This window comes from Trematomus bernacchii, unplaced genomic scaffold, assembly GCF_902827165.1.
Source record: "Trematomus bernacchii unplaced genomic scaffold, fTreBer1.1, whole genome shotgun sequence".
In the NCBI taxonomy this organism is placed as follows: Eukaryota; Metazoa; Chordata; class Actinopteri; order Perciformes; family Nototheniidae; genus Trematomus; species Trematomus bernacchii.
Window position 1 is genome coordinate 16,862,595 of NW_022987973.1, and position 24,611 is coordinate 16,887,205.

The following is a 24,611-nucleotide window of genomic DNA, read 5'->3' on the forward strand; positions in this document are numbered from 1 at the left end:
GACCACCCTAATATATATATATATATATATATATAAAGTAATCATCATCTTTATATATATATATATATATATATATATAAAGATGATGATTACTTTTATAAAAAAACAATTTAGAAAAATATGAGGAGAAGTTTATGTTCTTTGGTTTTTCCGTTTCAAAACCGAATAGGAAAAACAAAAAAACTGTGTTTTTCCGTTTTGGTTTTAAAATAGAAAAACAATAAAACACAGTTTTTTAGTTTTTCTTATTCGGTTTTGAAACGGAAAAACCAAAGAACGAACCATACACGGATTATGTTTGTTCTCCCTATATTAAAGCCGTGCCCAACAACATGAGGTGGAAATATTTTAATATGGAATGATCCCATTTACCGACCCAGTTCGAACTGCAGGTCGTGTTATAAATATATCTGTCAGCTTATTATTCGGGAGTAGCCTGACCAGCCCGATGCATGAGTCTGGTCTGCGTCACCAACAAATCTGTGATTGCTTCTCGGGTTGTGCAGTTATATATAGGGTTAGGGTTATATATAAATATATATATATATAATTTATTATGATTTATATATAAATATATATATATAAAAATCTCTGGCCCCCGAAAGTGTCTCTTCGATTAATTTTGGCCCTTGGACAAATGTAGTTGGTGACCCCTGCATTAGAACATCAATAGAAAACACTAGTTCAGATACAAATGGTAATTGGACGTGAATGTGTGTGAAAGTGATGATTTCCACACGGGAGACATCTCTCAAAATTAAACACAATGCTTTCCCAACATTTTTGGAAGGTAAAGGACATGTTTTAAAATGCTTCTTCTTTTGTCATAATACTTTATTTTCTTTAGACAAGTGTTTGTCAGACCTTCTTTCAGAGTGTTGTGGCTTGTTATGTGATTGCCCACAAAACTCTACAATAATAGCAAATGTGTTGTCAATTAAGTGATTGACTATAAAAGTAATAATATTGACCTGACTAAAGAAACTTTGAAAACCACCATGTCCAGATTCAAGAGGTGAGAACAAACATTTTTGATTGTAAAAGATAAGTCCTGTAGCTTACCCTTTAGACTAGTTATGACCCCTCTAAATACATCACGGACGACTGTCTAATTTGTTCATCTACATAAATTGGATCAAAAACATTTATATATTTTACTTTATCATCCTAGGACGCTGAGCTTTCAATTTTTAGTCGTGTGTGAATGTCACCTCCCTGCTTGTGGCTACACGTACAGCTGAGCCCCGTCATCAACATCTCTCATTTTAGCTGTGTTTTAAAGAACACGCACACGCGCACACACACACACGCACAGACACACACACTTGATTGTCTCCCAGTATACCTGATTAGAGCTGTACCTCTGTGAGCTGTACAGTATATCTGCTGTATTGAAGCATCTGCTCTTTGTATGTGTTTACTGTCGGGGGAATTCAGTGCCGATGGGAATTTTAAAAACAAAGAGGACTAACCCTCCAATTTAGCTGAGCTTCATATCTCCCCGCTGCACCTGTATACTAATAATCCAGACTGAATTGGACTGGAACGAAGCAATAAGAGAGCTGAATATGTGGATATCTCTTTGATAAATCTCTATGACCTGGATTCACCAAGACATTTATTCTTATTAGCTTTGTTAACACGTGATGTTATGAATCTTAAGGACTCTTCTCTGCCTTTTTTACCCATAAAACTTTGCAAGGGTTTTTGCAGAGAGATCAAACTAAAAGTAACAGTAACAAAACCTGTTCCACAGCAACAACAGGTGTAAATCTCTTGAAATACATCAATCCAGTTTGTTTTAAACAATCGTATTTTTTTCTTTGCATAAAACTCATCCTTATTCTTAAAACCATGTTAGTTGACTCTTTTTGTGTATATATTTTATCACACTTTTGAAAAAAATGTTGGTTTGCCTTGTATCTATATAACAAAAAGGGAAGCAGCAGAAACTGAGTTTTCAAAGGTCATATCAATATTATTGATTGCCTACACCAGAGCAATTCAATTCCATTATTTATTTTAACAACTTTCTGTTTTGCATTGCATTTTGCATAGTTAATAATCAATGTGTGGATGCAATGACATGTTTGAAAGTGTTGTAAAGTAAATATTTGTGTCATAGTTTAAAATATGTGTTTCTCTGAGGCAGTTGTTCAGTCTGTGTTGAACTGTTCCTGTTCAGATGTTCTGCAGTGAAACCTTTCACCATGTCTGTTTTGTTTTCTGTGCCTGATCACTCCACCACAGAGATACTGCATGTGTTTTTTATTTCACCATCTAAGCACCACATGTGTAATAAGATGTGGTTACTAATACAAATATGTGTAAGGTCAGGTAGCAGTAATATCTGATGGTGTTTGTTTGTCTGAAGATGTCTATGATGTGTAAGGGAAAGCGAGGGGTAAAGTGAAATCAGAAGACACACGCACACGCACACGCACACGCACGGCAGCGTACTGCGCTGACTCACTACTAAAGTAAACATGCTGCCACCCACAAACTGCAGGCAGTTCTTTTGGCCAAATCAGCATTCCCTTATTTCTGATCTTGTGCCATGGAGGACAGATTATGTGAATGATGTAGTGCTGCAACAGTCCTCTGATTTCCGCACATATTGTTTCATTGACTTTTAGAGTTATTGTATGTTTCCAATTAATGTTTAATAGGGTTTCAATGCGGATCAAGAAAAGTTTCCTACCCCTGGGTTTAAAATTCTTTGTAAAATCAATAACACAAACAACGTTCCTGTGTTCCTGGAAAGTGCTTTCTGCTTTCTGTGTTCCCGACTTTTTAGTCAAAACATATTTATTTATAGAGCACATTTTTAAATAAGAAAGACCTAAATGCTCTACAGAGAGATTAAATCAAAACACAGGGATGATCAAATCAAAACACAGCCATTAGTAAGACAATAAATAAATTAAAGCATAGAGTTTCATGATAAAATCATAGCACAACAGTGTAAAACGGAAACTAATGTCTTCAGGATGGATTAAGTGATGGCAGGGGGGGGAAGACTGGTTTTGGGCAAATTATTCCACAGTTAAGGTCCAACAACTGAACGTTGGACTTTAGAGGATGGTCTCTGCCATTTAACATGACTCCTAGCAGTCATTATTGCAAATATCAACATCTCTTTAGGCGTTGTATCTTGGCTTAAATCTGTGTGTACCTTTCAGATCATTATCAGTAAACATAAGACATGGATTCATTTGGTTGCGTACATCAAATTTCCTTGCTTGTATAGTCTCAATTTTCAAACCCAGTACAATGACTGGTAATTTCTCACGCAGCCTGAGGAAAAGAAAAAAAGGTATTTTCATACGCAGTCATACGGGAAATGAACTCACTAATTTCAGTTTTTGATGAAAGTCTGCTTCTGTCTGAGGGGCTTTTGTAACTAAGGAATGTGGCTTTTTTCCCACTCATCTTCTCTGAGAGGTTCGTTTTATATGAGAGATGCCTCCGATAGCTGAGGAGTACTGCAGATCCGTGATTATTTTTCTATTAGGCCTGGCTTTCATCTCCATCCCTGTAACTAATGTTCACTTCCTTCTTACAAACTCAGGAGCACTTTCTGATTGAGCCAAATACTTTAGTCAGCCATTGGACCAATCAAAAGCCCACTGCTTTTTGTCAACAGGTTTTTCTTATTTTCTTTGTCTCTGTTGGTCTGTGTCACACACATACTTGTCTGCTATGTGCAGTGATTCACAAACATTTTCAAAGAGTGTTATTTTGAGAAATTCACTTGTTTGTTTTTTGGCTGAGAGTTTGATTAAAATATGAAAACTATTTTCATATGTGTTTGTGAAATATAATGCTACAGCCAGCATAGCTTTGCATAAACCCTGTAGAGAAAGTAAAACAGCTGGCCTGTCTCTGTCACAACTACATATGTAACTACGTATTATAGTAATAACTCAACATAATTTAATTCAATGAATTCTTCCTCTTATAACAAACCATTATCTTGGTAAACAAAACATCTCTTGATCGTAATCAACTTATCAAAAAAACAGGAAACATTCTTTCTTATATCAGCAAGAGATTTAATGTGTTATATGTTATAACATGATGATTTGAAATGTCATTATGTTGTTAAAACATGAACAAAATATCTAGTCAATGCATTATTGTGGTATACATCAGAAAAGAAAATGTCTTATTTTCATGGTTTGAATAAGAAAAGCTGTGTGTGGGAAGTTTAAGTTCCTTTATTTATTTTCTTCTTAAGGTTGTAGTGTGAGAAATGTCATTTTTGGTACAAATGTTCTCACATTGGTGTGTGTACAGAATGATGCAGTATAAACAGATGTGAACATAGTTTTATTAAAACCAGCAGCTGAAATGATCTTGGACACAATAGTTGACAAAAACCCCAAACAAAAGCATCTCATTCAACCGTGATGCATCTCACCAGAGTTGCATAGCAGCCAAGCTTGACGTCCATATTTCTAATTTCACTGGACCATCAGATCTGCTCCCAGGAGTGTTTGAAGCAGAGTGGTGATGAGCTTACTGAGAATTAAGGACAACAGCTCTTCTGACAGTGGAGTTTAGTGCTGTGTTAGAGAAAGCTTGAAGCTTAAACATTAAACCGCCTCTTTTTTTAATGGCTTAATCACAAAAACAAGCTCACATATGTTCATTCCTTCTATTTTATGGAGGAGAAAAGCCCCTTTAATGTTTCAGTTAAACCTGCACACATCCTACCTCAAACAGTGTTTGACAGAAGCAGCCTCTGCCAGCACCCACATCCCACCATGCTCTCACTATGCTGGGAACCATGACTGCAGATCCCCCTGTTGTTAAACAACCACCGTGACCACAGTCCACTCTGGTCAGCGCGGCCTGAGGTGTGAGATTACAAAGGGGCATGGTCAGGAATTAGCCTCTGGAGAATGTTATCTGCCCACACAAGCTGTGACATAACCACGAAACATCTCGCCCTTTCACTCTATTGTTGACATCCTGTCCGCATACTAACGTGGATGAGTCAGTCTGGTACCAGGCTCAGTAAAGGATATGAGCAAATGAGCAATGCCTCTGAGTAACCATTGAATTGCACAGATGCTCCGTAGCTACCGTCAGGGAAGGAATGCTAAACATTTAGTGACAATTTCCTAAATCAATTTGCAGGCAGTAGAATGCTGTTTTTATCTCATGGCTCATTTCACTTAAGTGACTTTGAGATTCGGACAAAGCGTCTCTCTGTGTAGTTTGGGACCATGCTGTCACATGACCTCCAAACACACCCCAGCATGGAAATTCATTTGTAAACCCCAAGCAATAGATGACTTACTGAAAGATAAATCCCTTTTGTGAGTTAATCAAGCAGCTTATTGTCTGCACTTTCTTTATATGAGCGCATAGCGTGACCCCTCCATCCGTTTGAAACACTCCCTGCAGGCTCCACACAAGACAACAGTATGTTTTCCTGTTTTCACTCTTCTCTCCTCAAGAAGCTGCTAATGAAGTCATCCTCATATGATAAAAAGCCATGTGTCTCTGAACCACACTACATGAGTTAGAGAATACAAAGGCAGTTAAAGCCCTAATAACCTCATTACAGACAGAAGCATTAATAGGATCTGAACTGATTACCTCGGTGTGAGGTGGCGCTGGACGTCTAATTGATATCCAAGAAAAGAAACTTCTCCTGTTAGTGATATATTACCCTGCACATCATATATTCCTCCTTTTTATGCTAAACTAGTTACTGATCTGATTTAGTTCATATAAATACATAGATTTAATAACACTTGTCAACCCTGTAGCATTGATCACGCCCCAGTGAAATTCAGTTTCTTGTTCTATTTCATCAAAAAACTGCTTAAACAAGCTTTCAGCAACTTGTACAAAAAAAAGCATCGGCAGTCTTTGATAAAAAAAAATCAAAGATACCAGCCTGAGTTAGTAAACACTTAGTTAATTACAACTGCCAAAGTGAATTACTGAAAAAAAGACTCCTTCCACTGAGCTTAGGTCTATTACTTGCACTGCACACTGGCAACACTTTATGGTGTTGGTGGTTTTAAGAAAACCGAAAACACAATCTGCGATATTAATCAATTCTGTTTTAAATGGAAAGACCTAGGTTGTGATGGGGATAAGTCATTACCCTAATGAAGGTATCAGGGTAAAGTTTACTTAAGTTAAAGGTTTTGAAAGACATAACTTAAAGTCATCGGATAAAAATGTGTTCTCAGTGACCACTGAACAGTTGTTGACCAGTCAATTGTCTCATGAGAACATCACATCATCCTCTCTGCCTGTGGTGACTTTGACCGAGCCTGTAGACACATTACGCCCTGAACACACTGGCACCATCTCAAGTCTGTCATTGGTCTGCTTTGGCTTGGGTCTGTGGTCTGGAGCCAAGAATAATGCTTTTGACCTCTGAAGTGGTGTGAATCATGTCTGTACAAACAGTTTTAGCTCTGGTGTCCCTTTCAGTCTTTGTCATCGTTCAAAGGGGGAATAAATCCACCCTCAGTCATCCATCGTTGTGTGTTAGGAATCCTCTTCTTACTTTGGTGACTTAGATTTCCTAGAATATCCTTTGATAACTCTCCTTGGAGAAGGCACAAAAACAAATTAGCATTGTCGTAGGTTGAACGTTTTTTTTTTAATGTATTTGTCTGCCGTTGCAGTGCAACACATTTCTTGTTTGCTCACTAAGAAAGTGTTGTGAGGACATAGTGGCAGATTTTACTGTGTTTTCTTATTTTCCTAAATTTAAATGATACTGTCTTAGGCCCAGGCCCCACGGGAACGAAAACGGGTTGTATCCGCATATTTCTCATGCGTATAGCCCTTTAAGCTCAACGACGCCGTAATGGAACGGTAGAAACGGACCCTGCAAACGACAACGGGTCCAAAGGTGGATAGATCTGGGAACGGAGCGCTCTGGGGGGTCCAACGGGGCCGTGTGGTAGCCTATACGGTCATCCTTTTCTGATAATGACGACGCAATAGCCCCGCCTCTCCCCACCTCTGCTGCTCACCCCCGCAAAAGTACACTGCATACTGAATTCAGATTATTTATCTTTATCTCGATATGGACATAAACGCGAGTGAAGTCTAATCTGACAGGACGGAGACACGCAGCTCCTCCCGCTGTGATGCAGCGGGAGCAAAACACACACTTCAAGTCAGATCATCACCCTTAGCTATTTTAATTACCTCTCAAACTACCTGAACTAGTTATAAATATGTTTATTTTTACTGTCGGGTTTACTTACTGGATCAACTGCTGCATGAGACAGACACTGACGCTGTCAGAAGAGAGGAAAAAGAGACAGGCTCCGTGTATTTTATTATTATATATCATTATATAGAGTCGTTATTCATTTGTTTTAAAGCTCAATAAATAACAAAGAAGACCTTTGACCGGCACTTTTATAATTTTGTCCGGAAGATTTAAACTTTAACACACGTTGACCGGCGAAAAACTCTGCCCGGTTCCCTCGGCCCCCACCAAAGAGAATAAACAGAAGTGCAGCCATGACAACCATTCTTCTTCGCTGCTTTTGTGGAGGAAGTTGCTGCTTTTGTGGAGGAAGTTACAGCGCCACGTACAGGCTCGGCATATGTACTGCAGCTTTTCCAGCGGTTGGATCTAAACGGAGCCGTCTCGTGGAGCTTGACACAATCCGGTGTATATTGCGTGTGGACGGAAGCTTTTTGGCGATTGCGTTTGCGTTAATCCTATGCGTTTTGTCGTATGCGTTCCCGTGGGGCCGGGGCCTTAGTGATCATGACAGTGACAGCAGGTTTTCTAGTGACTTATCTCCATTTATTTTGCATGGAATTATATGTTTTTCTAGCAGGTTTATAGAAACCATCACCTGGGTACTCCAGGGGTCAGATATGGCATATCACCCATTCTGTTGTGCTTTATTACCGTTAATATGGAGAGAGCCAAGTGTCGAAGGAATACAAACTGTTGGCTGTTAAAATGTCTTCCTTAACTATGCATCTTCTTTACACAGACCAGGTGGACGAATACACGGGGCTTGAACATAAATCAGCTCTCACTATCTTAGATTTTCCACATCCTGCTTCCTGCTAGCCTAACACAACATGTTGAATGTCAAGCAAACACTGAAATACCTGACCCGAGTTCCTCAACATGTCTGTGAGCAGGGTTTTTTTTTTTTGAGTGCTTGCATTTTATTGGCTGTCCCTTCGGGAAGTTCTTGGGGACGCTGAGTGATGTTAGTTCGTCCTCGTCTGACCTGTAGTTCCTGAACCAGGCAGGTTAGCCAGTTCATAGACGGGATGGAGCAGTGAACAGAGTACCAGCCAATATCGAATGCATCAAGCACCCATTCTGAAACCCACATTTCTAGCTATGTAATTATATCCTCACTGTTCCTTAGTTTGACCTTGTGTGGTCTTTCTTTGTCCAGACAGATGAATTAAATATGTTTTTTCCACCGTGTCTGTTCGATGATTTGTTCAGCTTGGTGAGTCATAACTTAAGAGCCGGTTCATTGCTGTGATCCAGCTGTTGGAGCCAGGCTGTGCCGTTAGTAGAGAAGACAAAGATTAAATATTAAAGGTATGATAAACTGACTGAGATCATATAAACCCTCACAATGTTTTTAGAGACTTTTACTTGAACTTTCTTGATTTATTTTCCTTTATAAACACATAAAGATGAAAAATAGTCTCTTCGCTCACTCTTGCACATTTACAGAAATGTTGTTTAATGTGCACTCTCCCTGTTAAATAAATAAAATAAGACTTTTTAACTTTTGTAAATGGCTACCCTACATCTATTGTACATTAAACAATGTATGTTAGGTCTGAAACATACAAAGCTTTTTCTAGCTTCTTTCAAGCTGTTGAGGAGGACCAAACTAATAATTTTCGTTTTTGGCTCGTTGTGTTGGTCTCAAGGATTATTAAAAAAACAACTGTCCTGTTGAAGGCTACACAAATTATTAACTGTGAATACAAAAAATCTGTTGCTGTGTTGTTTAAACGCTATACAGAAGTCATCATTTTCTTAAATAGCTTCCAAGTTGTTTCCACATTATGACTGAAGTTGGCAAAAACACTAACTGACAAGTGAATGTGAATGCATCATTGGGCCTTGGCGGAGGTCTGCGCTATCAGAGTGCCATTCTACTTTCTTCTGTGTTGTTTAAACACTACCAGCAAATCATGGACTACCCTGAAACAAAATGGCAAGATGTTTTTGAAATTCAGGGAAATTCAGCGTTTAACAATTGCCCTTAAATGTAGGCTATTAGCTTGGCATTAGCCTTCTCCCAGCATGCTTGTCTGTTAGTAGTGGCATTGGTGATGGTTAGGGTCAGGGAGGTGTGTTTCCCATTTCTCAGACGTAGGGCTCGGGCAGCTCTAAGTGATTCATTGAGGAATTTGTTTACTTGTGGCGTAGCTACAAATAACTGCAGGGTTTATGCAGGCCAAAAAAACGACTTCCCCTCCAGGCAGCCATACAACATAAACAGAGCTGCGAGGGGAAATACTGGACTGGCTTATTAAAGCACAACCACTACACATGTTCCACACGGCCACATGGATCCCATTACTCACTGAGGAGCTTTTTTTCCATCAGGCCTGCTGGCCCCAGCGACTTCTTCCCAACTCTGGCAATCTGTTTACTGACTCGAATAGATCCTGTAGTCATGTTATTAATCCTTCTCGGACTGACGCTGTTTGAAACTATTTAACCCTTGTGTTGTGTTCAAAAGCTGTTACCGTTCATGGTGTTCGCAGTCCAAAACACAAAATAAAAATGACTATCATCCAATATTGTTTTAACTACATCATAACTAACTTATTATGCATTCATAACCGTACAATCCTGTTGTCATTTAATGTTATGGCCCAAAACACATTACACCACATGTTGCACACGTGCATATGTGTGTTCAGGTTAAATTGTTAGTGTACATTTGAGAAAGGTCGAGTTCCCGTGGGGGGAGGGGGGCAGAGGGAGGGGACACCAGGTGCATGTTGCGAAAAATGATTGTTACAGTTGATGAAGGGGGTGGGGGTGTGGTTTTCTGACGTCAAAGCTGAATCTTGATTGGGCCAAATTTGACCTTGAGTCACCCAAAACAATTCTGCTGGGTCTCCCCAGACCCCAACACCAAATGATACACTTTTCTTTTTAGAGACCTTCAGACTTGGCAAAAAATTGTCAAAATCTGTTTTGTAGTGTTTATATAGCTGTTGTGGAGGATATCATGAAGCCTTGTTCCGATAAAAAAAACTAGAGCGTAGTTATTATATCATTTTAACTTGAAGCGGGTCACGGGAGACCCGAACACAATATAAGGGTTAAGAGGAAAAGCTTGCTGTGTGCTGTCCAGGCTGAAAGTGTTTCAAGACAATGTTTGGCACGAGGCCAGAGACTCTGTGAGCTTGACCTACAAAAAAATGCTCCACACCTAAAGTCGACCCAGAACATGACCTTAAACATCTGTTGCTTAGATTTGTAATATGTGGCATCCTCCCATGTTTTTTTATTTACCATATCCTTCTCTCTTTCCCCTTCAGGCATTTGGAAACGCAAAGACAGCCCATAATAACAACTCGAGTCGCTTTGGCAAGTTCATTCAGGTGAACTACCAGGAGAGCGGCACTGTGAGAGGGTAAGAACCCAGAGACATTTATTTTCAAAAAACAAATAGTTTTTAAGTTGTTTTGATTCCTTTTTATTGTATTGTCCTTTTTCAGAGCATATGTGGAGAAATACCTGCTGGAGAAGTCGAGGCTGGTCTATCAGGAGCACAATGAGCGGTGAGCACTCGGATAAGCAGAACATAATCATGATTTCAGAAAACCAAATTGTTTTATTAAGCACAAAGTGACTGCTTTTAGTTTTTGAGCAATGAAAAAAAGTGCTGTTGTGAGATGCAGTTTCTCAACAAAGATGTTGAGGAAAAATAGATACTTAAATAAATACTAAAAGTCAAATGTTTGCCTCCAGATTTCTCAAAAACGTATTCCATAATCTTATCAAAGTTAACACTGCTGCTCTTGAATACACATTCATCTAACACAATTTATATAGCTCTCGTGTGAAATTTGTTTCACAGTATATATTTCAGCATGTTATTACAGTAGTAGGATCTTGTATTTACCTAAAAGTTATAATAGCACACTGTAAAAAATATTTAAGTCTTACTTGTTTACGACGATTAGCATCCAAATATACTCAGAGTACTCGTCATGCAGAATGGCCCTTCTCAGAATACCATGTACATTATTGATGCCTTCATGTGTTCATCAATCTAATGTTGCAGCTGGTAAATCTGAGCCTAATTTAAACTACTGTATATGTAATGTATAAGGTCCCGATCATGGGCAATACGTTCACAAACTAGTTATTCTATTTTGTGTGACATTTGAACTAAAATGTATTGACTTACATATGAGATACATGAAGTTTGAATATTGGCAACTCAAACCAAAGTACATCTGAGTGAATTTCCCTCAGTAAGCCTGTTGTTTGAGTTTGCCAAAGTGTGATTCATGAAGTGTATTGAGCTCTAAGTGGAGCTGACACTGATGTTTTGGTCTGGCTGGACGGTGTGACGACGGTTAACCTCACCACGGGGGGCTCACACTGGGCCCCCCACATATACATACACATTTACATGCACAAACTAGTTTTGACTTTGCTTTAGCTGTTAGCTTTGTGGCTTTTATAGAATTAGTTAGAAATTGGTTAATCAATGAACATTTTAGAAAGCCCCACCAACAGGTCGAACTAACTAATGAGAGGATACCTTTCAAATGTATACTTTCCAATTAGAAATAATAGAAACCTTGCATGCTAACGATACCCTACTGACATGCTAGAATATTGTCTTTGGTCACTAAATATGCTTAATGTAAGAATTTCACCATAACATCAGCCATAACATTATGACCACCGGCCTAATATTGTGTAGGTCCCCCTTTTGCGGCAATAACAGCCCTGACCCATCGAGGCAAGGACTCCACTAGACCTCTGAAGGTGTGATGTGGTATATGGCACCAAGACATTAGCAGCAGATCCTTTAGGTCCTGTAAGTTGCGAGTTGGGTCCACCATTGGATCAGACTTGTTTATCCAGCACCTCCCACAGATGCTCGATTGGATTAAGATCTGGGGAACACCTTGAACTTGTTGTCGTGTTCCTCAAACCATTCTTGAACCGCATTTTTCCTGCTTCCAACATATCAACCTTGAAGTCAAAGTGTTCACTTGCTGCCTAACATATCCCCCCCACTGACAGGTGCCATTCTAGATATTCAATGTTTTTTCACTTCCCCTGTGAGTGGTCATAATGTCATGGCTGATCGGTGTATAAAGCTTATGGTTTGTGTGATAACATGCTCAACATAAACTGCTAAACCTTACCAGACTGCCAAGCTAAATGGACACATTAACTTATTGCATTTAAGACCAAATGTGTTATGGTGTGTGAGCTGTGCTGTGTGATTCTTTTTTGTACGTTTTGTTTGTTTATTTGACTGTACAGCACTTTGGTCTGGAGGTTTTAAAGTGCTTTATAAATAAAGCTGTATTGTAAGACACTTTTGGGTAGTGGTTTTGCTGATAGTTATTCAAGTTACAACATTATAATCAATAGGGAGAATCCTAGAAAGCTGTTTCTCCATTAGCTGTTGTTTTTCTGTGTTATAGTGATGTAACCTTTAATCTTGTTGGCTAACAGTGAAATAAAATTGTTATTTTTTTATTTTTAGAAACTACCATGTCTTTTACTACCTGCTGGCAGGAGCAAGTGACGAAGAGAGGAAATCCTTTCACCTCATGAAGCCTGAAGAATACCATTACCTCAGTCAGGTGAGACCTTCTCAATAAGACTATAATATTAAACTCTTTAACAAGTAATGTCGCCCGGGTTTGTCTTTCACTGGTTGTCACTTTCTGTTTTGATTTTTGTGGTGTGTTATGCATGTTCCAAAGTGTTAATTAATGTGTAGAGTTATGTGTGTATGTATTGTTGCCATCTACCACTTGTTAGACCCAAGAAAACCCATGGAAAGTTATTTGTCCCTGGAAAGAGGGAGACATCGGCAAACAAAGGAATCGTATTCTCTGGTGGTGGCTTTCAACATAATATACATACAATCAATAGTTTGACAGACACGTTTTATTTTAAACATCTATGTGTACAGTATATGTTCAGAACTTTGTGATTTGTGGATGTCACTACATGCTACACTACATGTTGGTTTCCATTCACCTTTGACTAATGACCTCACACGTCCTCATTTGTTACCATCACTAACAACCACAAAGACAAAAATAATGTTTGTCTCTGTTGCTTGTGTTGCCGAAACGAAAAAACAGGTTTCACATAACCACGAAGCAAAGCCACTATAAAAACACTCGCACACATTACATGTATGGAATGTGGATGTTGTGTAAAACTTGTTGCGTCTCTTCCTCGGAGCTTTGACAGTCACGCCATGACAACCAGGGACCCGCCTCCTCCTCTTAAATCCTTTCCGCCTACGCAGAAGCGGGCAGGGAATTCCTTCCATTCCTTCGGGCCACTGACGCGCACACACAAACATATAAACACACATGCACACATACAGTAAATGCATGCGCTAACCTTGCACTCTGTTGTTATTCTGTCCTTCAGTTGTATCTCTTCTTCTCTGTATTCTGTCAAGTTTACATAAAGAAAATCCCATTGCAATTATTAACTAGATTCTACTGCCCGCCCTGTCGGCACAATAAAGAACAATAACGTTGACTTGTTTACAAGCTACAAACACGTGTAGCAATCATGCCAGTTTTTTTCCCTCAGTTTATAATTTGTCTTACTTTGGTCTGTTATTATAACTCATAGTGCATTTTGCTTTGAGAGCCTCACCTGTGATTTTGCATCTCTTAACCAGCCATTAACCACACATGTACATTTGACCAGCCAAGACAATAGAGTGCCGCAGTGACGCGTCGTAAAACCCGGAAGTAAGCTTCTTCCGGTTCCCTCGACAAAAAAGCAATTTCTCCATAGGATTTTGGAAAATAGCTGGAAATAAGGTCTGTGGTTGACACACATTTAAGAGACGGATCACGTTTTGTTCAGTCGGATAATCTCCACATGTCTACCCTACTTTTATAATTTTCTAATCATAAATCTAATCGATAGATTTTAAGATTCACTGTGGCACTCTATTGGAACTAATTAATTTACTCGCATTCAATTAAGTTTAAATAAACTTTTTGAAGCCTCAAATAGGACAACAATTAGATTAGCAATAAGCGCAGAATTAATTAAACATTTTGGTCCAAAGTTATGTTAGTATTGTGTGGTAATGCAGTTATAAATTGAGACAAAAAGATGGTGTGTTTAAGGACACCCTGACAGAGTCTTGCTGGCTGCTTAAATGCTTTGCTTTGACCAGAAAAGATGCTGAGAAAATTAAGAAAGGCATAGACGAGCAGACATACTCTATGAAAGTTGTGATTTATTCCAAATGTTGGTTTCATCAGCAGATTCATAAATCTTAGATGGTATCTTTCCCGCCTTTTTGAACAGACCTGAAATAAACATGTAAAACAGTCCATCCCTACAAACTGGAACACCATGCAATCCAATAGTTACCTTTACATAAAACTGAGTTTGTGCGCTGTGGTAGATTTCATATTTCAAGCATGTTTAACCTTTTAGTTAATAATAAAAACTCATGATATGGGTTAAAAAAATAAATTCTGAATCCTTTATGTTCATGAGTCTTTCAAATCTGCCGCTTTTGATCTACCATCTCCTCCTGCTTTATCGACTTAATGTTTTTCATCATGACATGTGCTTGTTATAAAGTGATTGCTTTCTCTTTCATTAGTGTCTAAATGCTTTTATATGTTATGTCTGACTGCTGGCCTGTATTTACCGAATAGAGCTGTAACGTCCAGCTAATGCTTGTGTCTTAACAGCACGTCCCTCCATTGCTATTAGTTGCATATACGTTTGTGTTTAGTGAACAGTTTGTGTCTTCATTTGAATGCTGCTGTCTAACCGTAACCCTGCTCCCCATGTGAACTCTGCCCTAACATTTCCAGATGCCAAAGTCAACCCACCAACTGCACTGGGACAGTTACTGTGATAGTGAACCGGTCAGTATCTGTGTGTGTCTGTGTGTGTCGGAGAAACCTCAACAAGTAGATATTCTGATCACCTGAGCACCTTTTTTAGATCAAGCTACATTTTCCATGCACAGTTGCACAATCCTCTCCTCCCCTTCTGCTCATTCTTTTGACATTTCCTGGTTTGGCGTGGATAGTGTTTATTTCAGCTTTGTTTGTTTCTTGATGTGTTTTGTTGTTTGACTTTTTTGATCATTGACACTGCAGTGTTTTCTATAAGCAATAGGGAAATCCTCCATGCTGATGATGAGGTCCTCACTTAGTAACAGAAACAATGCTGATAATGAAAATAGAGTATTTCATGCTTAAAGTAATTGAAATCTACCAAGAATATAAAAGACTTTACTCGGTAGTCGAACAAATATTTGAGTATCACTCCTAAAATCCACTGAGTAAACATAATGTGTAGCAGATACAAGCCATGTGACTGTGTGAGAGTGTACCCTGACCCTGAAGTGTCCCATTGTTCACTGGGTAGTTAATGGCTGTGCAGCATTATATGTTGCCACAAAGTATTTGCTTAGACACACCCTCACCTCTCACTCACTGGATCTGATTCAAATCAAATGTAGCCGTAGATTGACTTTAATTTATTGATGTCAATGATCGAAAAAGTATTTTGTGATTGGTGTTGGAATTTATTTGTTTTGCCTTTCTGGTGGGCTTTTTTTTTCTCCGGCGTATTCATTAATTAATGTAATGGTTCTCTCTTAATCTAATTTTAGCCTGTAAGTGAATTCAATTTAAGTGTTACTGTGAGATGCATTCTGTAGTTAATTTAAACTCCGACATCATTAGTGAATGATAATAATACACAAAATATGCAGTAACCATACAAGGATTTGTTTTCAATACAGCAAGAACAATACCTGTATAATTACAGGTGGACAAAGTATATGTAATTCCAAATTGATATATAATGATTATGATCTTTGTTTAAATATATACATGCTCTTTATTACATTGACAGATGTAGGATAGATTGACAGATTGTTTTCACCTGAGAGAAGAATAAGTCAGAGCAACTGTTCTATAGTAAATGTAGATTTCCCTGCCTCGTATAAAATGTGCGTCAGAGTCACTATTAGGTCAGTGTGAGATTCTGCCATGAGAGCAGAGAGCGAGGGATGCTGAAGGGAGGCACGCTGGTGTAAGTGTAAGTCTCATGTTTGGAGTGTTTGTCTTCCTGAGGCCTCGGTATGTGATAATTATGGCAGCCATAGTGGAATGGGCCCATAAAGCAAAGAGCAGGGCTCACATTACGCAGGGTGTATGTGTAGTGAACTGTGTACTTATGTAGTTACATCAAAGCATGTGGTTCAAGTCTGGGAAAAGCTCTTCCTCTTTTCGTAAACAAATAATCCAGGTCCAGATTTATCTACAAGTATACCCCTTCACGTACTGTGCAGCATTTAGTTGCTAATTCTTTTTTGATTAATGCAATATTGCAATGCAGTTGTTTTACTTGTAATGATTGTATTCATGTCAATGAAATCTGCACTTATTCTTATTCTCGATTAAGACCATTTTCTTGATTGATTGTTTCATCTACAATATACCAGACAATAGTGAAAAATGTCCATTACAGATTCTCAAAGTCTAATGCGGTATCTACATTTCTTGTTTTGTTAGTCCAAAACTCAAAAACATTCAGTTTAATATGAAATAACAGAAAGAAAAACAGAAAATGTCCCCATTTCAAATGCTAAACTGCATTTTCTGCCATTTTTACGCTTTATCGTAAATCAAAAACAGTTAGCAATTATCCACAGTCCGCTAATGGTTTCATCTGTGGCTAATCAGGCTGTTTCTCCAACTGGTTAACTTTATCATTTTTATAGAGTGACAGTCTAGGATTGGGGTTATTCTCCTGCTCTTACTTGTATACTTAAAGGGGGGAAGCCCTATACAGTACTGTATGTTACAGAAATGAGCAGGTGCAAGGTTTGCACGGCCTCTCTGCAGACAGCACTCCTGTTTCTCCCCTATCATACTTTAACTTGTTGTCCATCACTCAAACACAGTACAACATATCAACTGCTGCTCCGATCAGCTCCATGAGCAGAGCCTGCACAAGCTGCTGTTCACTCCACGCTCTGCACATCAGACTGATGTTTGACCCCCGCTCTTCTTAATGATAGCTCATTCTAGATTGAGTCTTTCATTCTGTCTGCTTCATGCCACTGTGCTGTTTATTTGTTTCAGCTGCAAAGTAAACTATAAGAAACAATTTTAAGCGTCATTGCTGGACTCATCTAAATCATTTGGGCACTATATGTCAGCAGTCTTTAGTACGTGTTTCATAGTAACTGTTCAGCAGCTCCTTTGGCCGCTGTCATAACAGCTGCTGTAAACCTAATGACATCAGGGTGCTGTTTGTTTTTTAAATGCAGGACTGCTTCAACGTTGAAGGAGAAGACCTGAAGCATGACTTTGAGAGGCTTCAGCAGGCCATGGAGATGGTGGGCTTTCTCCCTTCCACGCGCAAACAGTGAGTGACACACGACCAAAATGAGTGTGTGAAAAGATAAACTGTACTATGAAAGTCCCCACAATGAGAAATGGTTGTGTGTAGAGGAACGTGTTGTTACAGTTCAAACGTAAAAGGATTCCAGCTGCTGACAACCCCACAGTATTTTTCCATTGTGGCATTGCTAAAATATTACCGGAACTTTTGTTTAGGATCTTCTGCCTGCTGTCCGCCATCCTTCACCTGGGAAACATCCGCTACAAGAGGAAAACCTACAGGGAGGACTCGATAGACATCTGTAACCCAGAGGCGCTGCCTGTCGTCTCGGAACTACTGGAGGTACTGCCAAACTGTTATTCCTGCTTATTGTCTAAATGTGTGTTTGCATAAAAGATGGATGGTTCAAAGTCCAACATGATAAGCTCGCTCTGACTGGAGACTGTAGATTTCCATTGCAGCCTGAAGTAGTTCATAAATACATATAGGGGCCTAATGTTTACAGTTTAGTAAAGTTTAATGCAAGTAGTCTTTTAACATAAGTAGTCTTATGAAGAGAACATTTAGTTGCTACTGTAGATGCTGCTAACCTCCACACAAATACTGAAGCACTGTCAGAGACGAAAGGCAACTTTAAAGGAGTGTCAGACTTTCTCTTAAGTTATCCAGGATGCTGTAATCACAGCGCAAACTGTTGCTTTTTTTTAAACAATGATGATGTTTTATCATCAGTTGTGATTACATTTTACTTTCTCTCGCTTTTCCAATCAGGTGAAAGAAGAGATGCTGTTTGAAGCTCTGACGACACGGAAGACGGTCACTGTCGGAGAGAAGCTGATTGTTCCCTACAAACTTTCAGAGGTGAGACTCTTCTCCTAATAGCAGTGCTAACCTTAAATATCAAACTAGTGTGACGTATTAAACATGGCGACTTTAGTAATGTGGACACAGAAATGCACCAAAACATTCCCTCCCCTTCGTCTCGGTGCTCACAGGCCAATGGATTTATAAATCCTGATATTCCCTCAGTGATTGGTTGTGCAGTGCTACTACAATTTTCCAGTTCCCCCGAGTGATGATTAATGTCTATTACTTTCATGCAACATCACTTTCCTACGGTGTAAATAACAGACAACTTTTTAAAGTGATCTGAATACACAAAAGTATTTATACTTATATAAAAATTCTATTCTATTCTATAATTCTATTTTCCCTGTAATGTCCACTATTGTCCCAGAATGCAATGCATATGAGGAAATTACGGAGCTGCTCACACCTGGAAAAAACAAACAAACGAGATTACTGTTTAGTGCATACTGTTTACTGTAGTAGTGAATTGGAGTTAAATATAAGACCATATGAGTTTTTGTATGACTTTTGATCATTTTTTAAAAGTATATAAAGTAATTATCAGTATTGAAACTGAAGGCAGTTTGCCAAGTCTATGACGTCGCTGCAGCCTTGGGTCTTCAGTCTGACCCGGCTGTGTTTACAGGGCAGCGTGCACCAGGGCCGGATCTCCGCCTGCACTCTTCTCCCTCACTGCAGCTTTACAGTCTGTGGCTACACACAGTCACACACACACATGCACCAAGTCCTTCAGTGTGTTTACAGAGACAGGAATGCATTTCAAGTCCCTCTACAGTTTTCATTGAAAACAAACACACGTCACGGTCTGCAGATGAGAGCCATCTGAAAGTGAAGAGGGAACATGGATACAGTGCCAGTTTGAATTAAGGGTTTTTACTCAGATACAGTAATGCACAAGTATTTAGTCAACTTTTAAACTTGTCATGGTTGCTATATACGTCAAATACCAATCATATCAAATCTTAATCATTTTCATGTTCACATGCAGTGAATTTCTTTAAATCATCTCATTATAATCCAGTACAAATAGCTCACAATTTTCACCAAGATCATCTATCCCAGCAGTTTTTCTTACCACAAACTCTCCTAGAAGATGGTGGTGTGTTACATATACAACCTCATAATGGCCTGTTGGATATTTCAGAACCTTTTTATATGAAAAAACAGAGATTGTTTTGGTAGCTCACTGGGTGGTCTCTATGTAAATATTGCTCTAACAGTCACAACAATCTCATTGCCTGTCTCAACTAAAATCATACACTTGAAAACCTCAAATAAATCTGTGCGTTTCTGTAATGACTTTTCTCCATTTGCTCAGAGTTATGAGACTGTTTCCCTCTGTGTTTTAAGTCCAGCTTCCTCTAAATAATGAAAAGCTTATGGGTCATTAGACCACAGTATGTAGCCGTGTTCCAAATATTATCTGTCCTGACTCATGGTTTGGTCTGAGTTTCTAAAAAATATCCTTGTTAATTATTTAGAAACAATGGAATTGTAACTTTGAGTAGCCATTTCATGGTTTGTTTTGTTTCTGGAAACCATTGCTCATCTTTGCTGCTGAAAGGTCAAATCTTTCCAGCGGATATGGGGATTAGAAATATTTTTTCAATAATCTCACAAGGATTTTGTCAAATAATCTCCTTGCTTTCAAAAAACACAGAGCATTTATCTAGCACTCTATTCTTTTTCATATCTTATGTTTATCATAAAGAATATCATGCTGATTTTCCCAGAATTTCCTCATTATATGAAAGTGTTATGTTTAGCCCATTACAGCTAATATTTCCATCAGGCCTGACTCATATTGCCTGACGCAGCCTTGTGCCACATTAGACTGTTTTGGCAGATTTCATAAGAAAAGCAGATGTGGTAATGACAATAATAAAGACCCAGGGACATCCTGCTGTGATAAGTGCAGTCTGCCAGCATGTCTGTGCCAAAAATGTAGTGATGTGTTTGGTTGGTAGTGCTGTCCTGTTTTTCATTTCAATCTGAATTGTAGCTTTTTTAGGAACCATTATACATTTTCCAGTAAGAGTTCTGAGTCCAGTGACTGCTGCCAGTGCAGTGAGGATGTGATTTACACTCAAGCTATAAATGTACAGTTATAAAGGAGAAATATGACTGTCTGCACATCTTGGCTCTTCAGCAAACTTTTTTTAAACGGGGCCATTGTTGTCTGAGCTTCAAATATAGAACATAACATAAATCTATTTTATTTTCAATTTATCAATGCCTCCATTCACTGTGTTTTTTCTTTATGCTGGACCTGTAGAAAAGGGCATTGTAACAAGACCTAGCCCTGATGTATAATACAGATGTGTGGAGCGTTGTGAAACAGGAACGATATCTGGAGTTATCTTTTTAATGTTAGATTCTTCAAGCTTTGCTCAACTATTCCTCATAAACCTAAAGTTGAAGAATTGTTGGACATGTTGGGAATAACGCTTATTTGCTTTTTGTTGCTGATGGTTAGATGAGGAGTTGACACACCTTTCATGTCCGACAGTAATTATAAAGCCAGTAGCCTGTTAGCCTAGCTTAGCATAAATACCAGGAAGCACGGGAGAATGAGCTAGCCCGGCTTTCTGCACAAGTAACACAACCCACCAACCAGCTCCTCTAAAGCTTACTTGTTATTACAATGGTGTATCTCATTTGTTCAATCAATACTCAAAGATAAAAAGAAAACATTTGTATTCCTCATTCACCGTTTTCAGTTTTGAATAAGTTGTTGTATGTGTCTACCTGCAGGCTGGTACGGTGCGAGACTCCATGGCGAAGTCCCTGTACAGTGCTCTGTTTGACTGGATCGTCTTCAGGATCAACCACGCTCTGCTCAACATTAAAGACCTGGAGGAGACCACCAAGGTTGGGCAACACAAACACATCGACTTATGAAATCACCCATGAGTTAAACAAATACATTTTAGTATTGCATATTAAACTCTTGTTGAAAACACAACCACCTCTACACTAACTTATACCAACGACACAGTGTCTAAGCTTTTAAAAATCCTAATACTGATAATATTATAGTTTGAGGAAATATTTTGTTCATGTTTTCTTTGTTTTTCCTCCTCAGATCTTGTCAATTGGAGTGCTCGATATCTTTGGATTTGAGGATTATGAAAACAACAGCTTCGAACAGTTCTGCATCAACTTTGCTAACGAACGCCTCCAGCACTACTTCAACCAGCACATCTTCAAGCTCGAACAGGTAAGACATTTCCTACATATTCTTCTTTCTCAAGGTCCATCATTCCTAGTTAGTGGCTTCCTGTTCAAGGCTTTGACTGGGAGCTGAACTGCTGTATTACTCCAACTGTTATTGTAACATATTGCAGATTTCTTTTTTTGGCTGTGACTGTGTCCAAGGAAATCCTTCATGCTTCATGCCACCCAGTTTACATACATTACAATGACACTTCCACAATGGAGGAAGTCTTCATCACATTATGCAACAGGGTTGCTGACACCCATATGACTCAACTCCCTGTGACCACCCGACTATGATGTATGTTCCCTTAAGTGAGCTGATTGACTTCAAAGGGCTCCTTTAAGTCCTGATCTGTAAGATTTTCCTTTTGGTTAAACATTATGTTTACTTTGCCATTGACTGAACCAGCAGCCCTGCCCTGACTTGTTTGACAAGCGTCCATGCTGTTCATGAAACACACTGTGACTGAAGGACTGTGTCCCCAAGGTGACGGGTCTTTGTACAAAGGCAGTTGTTCACAAACCCTGTCTAATCCCAATGCCCTAAATATGTCAAGATTTATACGGTAGATATGTCATGACAAGAGTGTTGAACAACTTCTTTGTTTTGGGGGTTAGGTTAAAAGAAAACCTAACACCTAATGATCATTTTTACATCAAGTCCCTTGTTCAAAACGCAATTTATTCTTCCATACCGCCATGATGAACTAAGAATAAGAAAATTGAGAAAAGTCAGGTAAAAAAAAGTCAAGTTTTTGTGAGGATTTCGAGAAAACACAGTGTGTGTAACTGTTAAACAAATGTTCATTTTATGGGTTGAAGCATTACTTTCAGGGAAATGCTGAATTATTGCTTTGTTCTTAATAAAATGTAAAGGTTTATGAAGCTTCAAATCGCAAACCTGTTGTGAAGCATCCATGTTTAAATGCAACCTCGGCAGAGAAGAAATGTAAACATGCACAGGCTGTGTGTAAAGTTTTAAAAAATCTATAAACATGCGATGTGCAGAATTTTAAGAATACAATCAATAAGTACTTTGTTTGCCCCCAAACTATTTATTTTAAAACAATTCCACTCATCCCTGTACGATGCTTCTTCCTTATGAAACATGTTTGAGATCAGACTGAATATTAGTTGGCCATAACTAGTAGTTCATAGATTTCAATCTTGTACCAGCTTTTCACTTTTCTCTCTTTGAGGCTTCAGCTGCCAGTGTTTGTCGATATTTATTAGAATCCCACATTACTTCCTGTGCTACTGGTTGCAGCATTAACAGGTCAGAGTAGATCCAGCCTTGAGCAAAACTAAATTGCCCATGGTGTTGTTTCCTTTAAATGCAGCCTGATTTTCTCACTGTGGCAAATAATCTTTTTTATTGTGTTAATGTTGAAGAATAAAAATGTATATTGAGTGTGAGTGGGATTGCGTAACGAACAGTGAACCCTATAGAGACAATTGATAGGGTGATAAGGCAATTTAAATGTTAACAAAACAAACTTTAACCTTGAAAAAAACATAGTTGATTTGGTCTGCTTGTACGTACACTAGAGTATTGTTTATCATAGGCTCCCATTCAGAATGTGTGCACTTGAGCTGATGTATTGTTACTATGTGTTTTGTCAGAGACTTAAAACCCAGCAGTAAATAACCATTCAAACAGATAATGGCAGAGTTGACCTGATTTACAATATATTGACCCCCACTGCACCCAGCTACTCTGCTGGTGAACAGTACATGTGTTTTCATATGGATTTCTAATGTTTTCCATGAATCACACTGCAGCCACAGTACTGTTTTCTATCAGACATCATCGATATTATCAGGAAAAGAGAATGATAATGGAGTTTTGACATTATAACATTGATTTAAACTGCATCACAGTCTTGATCAGAGTATACTGGAGAGCTTATGACTTCATAATGGTTTACTGTAGGTACAGTAAAGAATTAGTTGTATGTGGAAATATCGATGTGCACCACTGAAGTGGTCTGAAAGCCTCCCAAAATGATTCAACCAAGTGGACCAAGTGCTGGCATGCTTCATATTTCCGCTGAAGCAAGTTGCACACCCTCATCTACGGTTACATACATGCGGTACATTTCCATTCATCTGTCGAACAGTGAGTCACTGCTGGGAGCACATAGGGGCTAAACAGTTTGCTTAAGGGCACATTGATGGTCATTGTAATGGGGAATAGCAATTATTTTCTTCTTTTGCTCTATTTTTCAACCTTTTCAAAGACCTCTTTGCCAGTAATCGCATAGTTGGAAGACATGAAATGGAAAAGGAGAATGTTAGTATAATAATACAATAACTATAATAATATATTATAATCATGACGTGAGTTAACGGTTTTGCATTGCTCTTTACTTTTGGTGTTGGCCATTTTAACAGTCAATAGCTGTTATCCAACCTGTTAACCTGTTACTACATGTATGATGGTGAGAAGGAAGATTTCCATTATATAAAAGTCCCAACCTTTTTTTTTTTTTTTTTTAAAGCATCTGATGAAAGTTGTGATGACTGACAGAGACATATAAAACAGCATTAGGAGGGAATAAGCTATAATTTAAATTGTGATTGTTTCAACCAAAACACTATTCGAACAAACTGTAAACAATAATATGAACACAATCTGAGATAGAGTTGTGTAGAAGCTGAATCCGCACATTCAGGAGACAAGTGTATTGTTGGTTGAGTCAGTATAAGAGTGAATCACAGTAGTTGTTGGAAGATGATTTAAAGGCATGTCCAGGGGGCGGATACAGTATCCTGTACAACGCAATTTAATACAACACCCCCACAAACCGCAGCTTAGCGATTACCAAAGCCTCGAGTCAGCAGCCATCTGACACACAAATGGGATGTTATAAGCTTCACAAACGTTTATTCCAGA

General features: G+C 38.6%; 1 protein-coding gene across 6 annotated transcripts in view; it reads left to right on the forward strand.

Annotated features, from left to right (window-relative positions):
* Positions 1–24,611, forward strand: part of myo9aa (myosin IXAa) — a 105,271-nt gene that overhangs the window by 48,829 nt on the left and 31,831 nt on the right. For 5 of the 6 annotated variants that reach the window (XM_034116405.1, XM_034116407.1, XM_034116406.1 and 2 more), the window contains exons 3-11: positions 10,546–10,640; positions 10,726–10,788; positions 12,744–12,843; positions 15,076–15,129; positions 17,553–17,650; positions 17,842–17,968; positions 18,398–18,487; positions 21,251–21,367; positions 21,582–21,716. In XM_034116405.1, the coding sequence (XP_033972296.1) occupies positions 10,546–10,640; positions 10,726–10,788; positions 12,744–12,843; positions 15,076–15,129; positions 17,553–17,650; positions 17,842–17,968; positions 18,398–18,487; positions 21,251–21,367; positions 21,582–21,716 (879 nt within the window). The remainder of the gene's footprint in view (positions 1–10,545; positions 10,641–10,725; positions 10,789–12,743; positions 12,844–15,075; positions 15,130–17,552; positions 17,651–17,841; positions 17,969–18,397; positions 18,488–21,250; positions 21,368–21,581; positions 21,717–24,611) is intronic. The other variant, XM_034116409.1, reaches the window with a different exon arrangement.